Source organism: Paralichthys olivaceus, chromosome 8 (genome assembly GCF_024713975.1).
Source record: "Paralichthys olivaceus isolate ysfri-2021 chromosome 8, ASM2471397v2, whole genome shotgun sequence".
NCBI lineage: Eukaryota > Metazoa > Chordata > Actinopteri > Pleuronectiformes > Paralichthyidae > Paralichthys > Paralichthys olivaceus.
This window is the reverse complement of record NC_091100.1, coordinates 18,464,686-18,472,150: the sequence shown is the minus strand read 5'-3', so window position 1 is coordinate 18,472,150 and position 7,465 is coordinate 18,464,686. Positions and strand designations below refer to the sequence as shown.

The 7,465-nt window shown below is 39.8% G+C and overlaps 1 protein-coding gene across 1 annotated transcript; it reads left to right on the top strand.

Moving 5' to 3' along the window:
- Nucleotides 1–491: 491 nt before the first annotated feature.
- asf1bb (anti-silencing function 1Bb histone chaperone) lies at nucleotides 492–6,181 on the top strand. The gene is made up of 4 exons (XM_020084499.2): nucleotides 492–777; nucleotides 2,560–2,675; nucleotides 2,828–3,004; nucleotides 5,092–6,181. Exons 1-4 carry the CDS (start codon nucleotides 669–671, stop codon nucleotides 5,287–5,289), a joined length of 600 nt encoding a protein of 199 aa, XP_019940058.1. The 5' UTR covers nucleotides 492–668; the 3' UTR covers nucleotides 5,290–6,181.
- The last annotated feature ends 1,284 nt before the right edge of the window (nucleotides 6,182–7,465 follow it).

Sequence of the window (7,465 nt, the reverse complement as noted above, 5' to 3'; positions counted from 1 at the left end):
AATGGGTTACCAATTGTATTTAAATTCCATGCTGAGGCAGAGGATCCTCATCTAAGAAAATGTTGTTTTTGTCTATTTGAGGTGAAATAATAATAATAATACAAAATATAAAATAACGTTATAAAATGAGTAATATTAATAACAATATAAATAATAATAATATGAATAATATTGTGAATAATATAAATGCACCCCTATCATTGCTTGAATCAGGAAATTTAGTAGAAACTTTAAAAAATATGATTATTCTTTAATAATAATTCTGGTAAAAGAGTCTGAGGATACTAGAAATAATGCCTAGCTGTCAAAAATGAAAATATTCCTCGGTGACTACAATGATAATACATGACAGGAGGAACAGACGCGCACGGTCCAGGACTAAAACATCATTTTGACCTGTTGTTTAACAAATAAACTGTAGGAGGCAGTAGCACGCCACGACGGAGCGGGTGGTTCCGCGGAAACAAAGACGGCGAAGAAGAAAAGAAAGCGTCAGTGACGTATTTCCGCCGTCAGTGGAGCTGCCGCGGGTGATGTCAGAGAGGAGAACTAAACTTCAGCTCACACACTTGAAGACAGACGACGCGACAGCGTGCAAAACAACCTGTGCACGCAGAGACAGCACTTTGTTCGCCTAGCATCTAAGCTATCTAGTCTCCAGCTCCGCCATGGCCAAGGTACAGGTGCTAAATGTGGCTGTGCTGGACAACCCGAGCCCGTTTGGAAACCCGTTCCAGTTTGAAATAACGTTCGAGTGCATGGAGGATTTGCCGGAAGGTTGGTGTTGTGTTCAGTCTGCGTGTGATACCAGTTTACTGAGTATGAGTGATGCTAGCTCTTGAGTACCCGTTAGCAGAATGCTAACTTATGTGGTATCCCGCGTGAAGATCTGAGCGCCCCGTCGCTGCGTTAGGCGGTGACGTCAGTGTGAACGGTCCTCTGCGCTCGTTTCTCGTGTTTCTTTTGACGAGTTGTTGAATTTTGGCGCTGGCGGGTTTGCGCTCCGCGGCCCGCCCCCTGCTCGCAGCGATTGGCCCAGATACGTACTTCCGAGTTGTTTCCGCTAAGCTGATTGGTCGAGCGCGTAATGTTTCTGTAGCAACAGACAAGCTGAGCGAGTTGCCGCGAACCGCCGGGTGACAACAGGGAAACAGCAAGTGGCACCAGGGACACACTGAACACGAAGTGCCCTCAGCCTGGAGCTACTGCACCGATACATCATCAAAACAGACTTTATTCATACAGCACTTAATTCAAATACACGTTTGAACAAGTTAATGCAAGGGACAATGGATATAATAAAGCAAAAAAAAAAAAAAACCGCTTATTTAAAAGCAATATGAAAATAAAAACAACGAAACAAACTTACAAGAGTTAAAAGCAATTTAATAAAGATGTATTTTTCAAAGACGATAACTAAACCTCTGATGGACAGAGGGAGGTTGTTCCACAGCTGTGGAGCCCTGACTCCTTCTGTCTCCAGTCCCTGGGTACAGAGAGGAATGTTGCTTAGCAGATGTAAGATTACTAGCAGAAGCATAATGCAGAGAGCGTCTGCTATGGAAAGTGCTTTTAAAAGTCATTTGATTATAAAATTAGTTCTCAAAATCAACAAGGGTAGCCAGTGCAATGATGCCAGAATGGGTGTGATGTGATCATATTTAGACTATTTGAGAGAACCCTTGCTCCGGTGTTTTTACTGTTGGGCGACAAGCAAAACCACATTTTTATCCACACTGTGTTCTGAGACATATTTCTGTTTATTGTTAGTTTAGGTCAATGTAAACCACAGTGCCCAGAGATGCCCTGATAACAGGTTCCATAGTGATCTCTAAGAGGAAGTATTCATTTGTTTATTGTTATTTTCTCTGATGGTATTTCAACTAGACTTGGACCTTTTATTTTGAGATAATACAACTTAATATGAAAAATGTTCTGATAAAATTTCCCCTTATGATTACAAAACCTGGACTCTGCATATAGGCTGATACGCAGTACTGATCCATTATAAGCCCATCAAAAAATAAAACAACTCATGTGCTATATGCTGCTAACCCCTGGAAATGATTGCTATTTTTGTTGTATGGCCAGGCTAAGGTTAAACCTTTTGGAAAAACAAATGCATACAGAGGATGAATGCCATAGAATGTATTATCTAGTTGACAATCATAATTGAAAGAGGAAATAATATATCTTGGAATTCACAATTTCTTCCTTTAAATAGTTTTTGAGGTGCACTTCCAGTCGGAAATACTGTATTGCCAAAGTGCTGACATTTGAACTAGCTCTGTCTAATGCTACATAGCCAGAAATGGTTTCTTCTTCACCTCTCTAAAATCAGTTCTTGCAGTGGCAGTGCAGTGCAATTTTCGGCAGAATTAAAGGCATTCCAGGTGCTGGAATTGGCATGAGAATGTCTCTACTTAATATGACAGTCAAATTCAACAAGTAGTCTTAGAGCAAAGATTTAACAATAGAATACCCATGTTTCGTGTTTGTGTGTGTGATATTCCTTAAACTGAGCTATGCCTTCTCACTGTTGTCCTTTATGGCTGTCAGACCTGGAGTGGAAAATCATCTATGTTGGTTCAGCTGAGAGTGAAGAATATGACCAGGTCCTAGACTCTGTTCTTGTGGGCCCGGTACCAGCTGGCAGACACATGTTTGTCTTTCAGGTGAGTAAGCTGTGGTTAATTGTTAGCTAGAGATAAAGTTCTGCCTGATATATTTTATTCCTTGGTTTGGTTCATTCATATGGTTGTAACTGCACTAATAGTTGGGTAACTGTCGACCTTGATGTAATTTTTTTCCATGTTGGTCCCCTCAGGCTGACGCTCCTAACACAGGGCTGATTCCAGAAAGTGACGCTGTAGGAGTGACAGTGGTCCTCATAACCTGCACCTACCGTGGACAGGAGTTTATTCGTATTGGGTACTATGTCAACAATGAATACACAGACCCTGAACTACGAGAAAACCCACCTCTCAAACCAGACTATACTCAGGTAACACACGCACAGATGTCAGTCACTGTCTGTAATGTGCCTACTTATGAAATCTCAATCTCAAAATGTGGGATCTCTGTGCACGATTATTCTTTCTTTTTTAAATTGTCTGCAACCTTGTGTTTTTATTGGTGCTGCTGCTGGCTCCTTTGGCCAATTTTCCCTTGAAAAATAGATTTTTAATCTGTCCTGAAAAATAAATGTTGAATAAATCAATAAGCCAAGTTCTATCACAGATAGAAGTGTAAATTATCAAAGTGGCTGACCTGTATAATTATAAAGTATAAACACATGGTGTAGTACATGTGCCATGCTTATGAAAAGGGTCTATTAAATTATACATTGTCTTCTGTTGTCCTCTGGTGTTCTGAAATAGGTGTTGCAGGCAAAAGCACCATCAAAAACAACTATAACAATTTTTCTTTTCTATTTCTATCTTTTATTCCCTCTTTATTCTAAAAGAAGTAGAGGGGCAGGCCATATTTAGGTGCATCATTTTAGCACTGTTTTGAAGCGATAAATTAATCCATGATAATGATGCCTCCTTGTAACATTAGTATTACATTTTATCTTTCCGGTCTTGTCCTAAGCCACTGATCAAATTCTTCGTTACTAAAATGTTTAGACTGCACCATCCTAATTTAAATTTGAAGTTTGAGTTTTAAAGATTCACAGTCGGTTCTAACCAATGTCAGAACCTTACTCTATTGAATAAGGATATTGCATTAGTCCTGGATCCATTAGTCAGTAAATGAATTGATTGATAATATGTATAACATCTGTTATACTTATAGGTATCAAGGACGAATGCAACATATACCCTAGTTTTAGATTCTCAGATTAGAGTGATTAGAAAGGTAACCTTATGGAGGAGTAGTGTTGGTCACACAATATAAGTAATTTGACTAATGACACATTGTGCCCCATGATACTTAACTGATTAAAATAATTAATTTCTAATTTAAACAATCAATAATTACAGAATGTGAAAAGAATTACTTGCTACCTTGCACTGCTCAACAGTGACATCTTGGACAGAAAACAAGTGTCTTTATCGCCACCTAGTGGCTGGCTCCAGTGTAGGATATAAACCCCACCTCCTCCATCCTCAAATACTCGTTGCTGAATAATTATTTAATCAGGATGGATTCATTTTAGGTAGTTCCCATCACACAAATGATTTTTCCAGTAAATTAGATTTAAATTGGTCATTTGATGATTTAAAAAGCAGGATGGAATGTCATGATTCACAGCTCAAACTGAATCGCAATTGGTCTACCACATGTATCAGCGGGACCTAAATTCTGCAGACCCATTTCCCAGATCGTCAGTGCGCAGGCTCTGCCTCCAAATGCCATCATTGGCACAATGAATTAATCGTGCTCTATCAAATTGAGCCAAAATTGTCTCCAGTATTAAACTTTAAGAAGAAACACAAAATCCCATCCCACTTTAAAAAAAAGAAGCTGGTGAAAGGAGAACTCAGGCAGCAGCTGATGTCTTATGCAGAAGATTTTAATGTAGACTTGATGCATCAAGGAGACCAGAAGGTGCAACAATATTCAAGCGCTTACAGAGTAACATGAGCAACTGTCACCCCCAAGTCTCAAGATGTCTCCCACAGCATCCCCATATATCTTCCTCTACTTGCGTCACCCTTCCATCAGCACATCTATGAAAGGATAGAATTGCCTTCACTCTCGCTGCAACATGTAGGTTTTTTTCGCATCCTATTGGATAGTTAAGTCTAAAGCATGCATACCTAAATCATATTGTGTCCTTATATCTTGCCACTGGTGTAATACGCAAAAGAGTTGGAGTTGGTGCCTCTCTGTCTGGGACATCTGAATTGGGTAAGAAAGTCCTTCAATGTAGATACTATAATGCACTGCTGGTTGAGAGGGGAGTATGTATGGAATTAGACAGGTAATATTCCCCTTATGGTGTACAGATGTAATGTGTGAGGGTGTTCAAAAATTCCTCAACAGGTAGGGTCTGAAAGGGTCTGATGAAAATGTGTTTACAGAAACCTAAGACCTATTGTTAAACTAATGTCGATACCTAACCCGATGCTTTCATCCTCTCAGCTCCAGAGGAATATTTTAGCCTCCAATCCTCGAGTCACCCGCTTTCATATCAACTGGGAGGGCTTGGCGGACAAGATGGAGGACAGCGAGAACGTGGACCCATCTCCAAACATCAGCGGCATGCTCCCTCCTTCCTGTATAACAGGAAAGATGCCACCTCTTGGACTAATGCCAGACAACTCCATGGACTGCATGTAAGAATCATCAGTTTGACGTAACGGACATGAAGCTCTTATTTTCTGTAACTCACCCACATCGAAAGCACACACATCTGGACAAGGAGGCCATGGATGTATCTATGTGACGTGTGGACATTATGAGAGAGCATGGACATATCAGCGGGAACACTTTTTTTATATTACTTAACACAATAGCATCTTGGATATCTGGCAAAAGTTATCTCTCTCTTCATAACCAGCATTGCCTTATTTTTTATTTTTATTTTTTTTTGACATATCTCTGTCTTGCATCACGTTATAGCTGAGCCAGAGACATTTTGAGTCATCAGGGTGTGGTGATTGTATAACAGGAATGTTGTGTCCTCATGGCCCCTGAGACTTGCAAGTCATACTCCTACACTGATATTGACCTGTTTGGTTCACTCTGTCCATGCTATGGGCAGCCCTATATATGTCAGAATAGGTGTAGCTCTGGGTGCTTATAGAAAAACAATGCGTTGTTCTGTACATTTGTGTCATCTCATGTAAATCAGTAGCGTCTGGTGGAAACAAATCTTAGTTTTATAATATGGGCCATGTTCAGGGGTGTGTTGCAATGAGCAGCTTTACCTGCAGTTAGCTGGACAGCCTGTGCAGAGTACATCCCTTTACTTAAACCTGCTGCTTTGAACAGCAACTCTTAATATGTTACATAAGATGTCTGTCTGCAGGAAACATGGAGCTGAAGGAGAAACAGAGGCCACATTGCAGTCAAATTGCTTTTGAAATTTTAGGCTCACTGTAAATAATGTTTACTAAGTGCTTATTTTTTCTTCCAGATAAGAAGACCTATTTTCTTTTTTTACTTACTATATAATCTGCCTCAGTATTTGTTATAACAGTGATGGGATTAATAAAGTTGGTTTTGTGGACCTTTTGCAGCTTTATTATAATTGCCACATCTTACACTGCTGCTTTCCTTCCTCACTTGTTAAGACAGAAGCTCAGCAGCAGAGAGACTGTGCTAGCGTGTGTGAGAGTGTGTGAGTGTGCATCATCCCATTCTAACCCTCCCCCTCTCTGCCTCTCTTTTTCCCAGTTTCATTCATAAAATGCAGCAGCATCACTCCACCATTTTCACTCTAGCCTCAAGTTGCTAGGCAACTGCAGAACCATAGGGAGGCGGGGGCTGTCTGCTCTTCCCCATTTTATCTCCTCTTAGATGGAGGGACTAAATCCTTCATCCATACATCTGTTATCTCTGTGTGCTTCTCCCATGTCTACACTGTTTAATGATACTCAGTGACTGGTTAGACACAAATGCCAGGTAAAAGCACTGGAATCTGTGGATTGTAAAAAAAAAAAAATGCTTCAAATATGTGTTTGGTGACAGAATCCATGTGTGGCATCACCTGACCTCTTATAACTGCCTGTGGCTGTAAATATTTGCTCCTTGTCTTTGTTTAATATCACTCTGAACTAAACACGTTTTCATTCTGGGCTGTGTGACAATGAAAACAAGTTGGTTACAGACAGAGGTTGTAGTTTGCCAGGAAAGTTAAACAATTAACCGAACACAGGAATACGACAGTGCAAACATTTTTGAGAATGGACTGAAATTACTTAAAATATACATTTTTTTTAATGTAATAAAACAGGTGGTAGTAGCTGTTTGTAGTATTTGATGATTTCATTTCAAAGATCCAATCCTTATTATTGGAATTGATATTCAGATATAGGTCTATGTGAAATTGTGCCTTTTGAGCATCCTGATGATGCTTGGGCATCTGCTGCACTCACCCCTGTAGGTGATGCAGGTTTGGGGAGAGGATGGGAGAGATACTGCTGGATGAGGATTATGTCTAGAAAAGGATGTTGTCACACACACACACACACACACACACACACACACACACACACACACACAGTATTAAAAGACAAGATAATCCTTTATTAGTCCCACAATGGGGGAATTTGTAATTGCAGATGATATGGATGTATCATCCTGACTCATGGGATACGATGATCAATATGCTGCTGCTAGATATTGATATTTAATTATTTTTGCCTTTATATATATAGATACATAGACTTAGGAGGCACTAAGATAAGACTTAATGCACATTCGTGTGCATTGTTTAATTTCACTTTGTTTCAAACTGACACTGGCACCACATTGCAGTGAATAAATACACAAGGCAGATATATATGAGAAA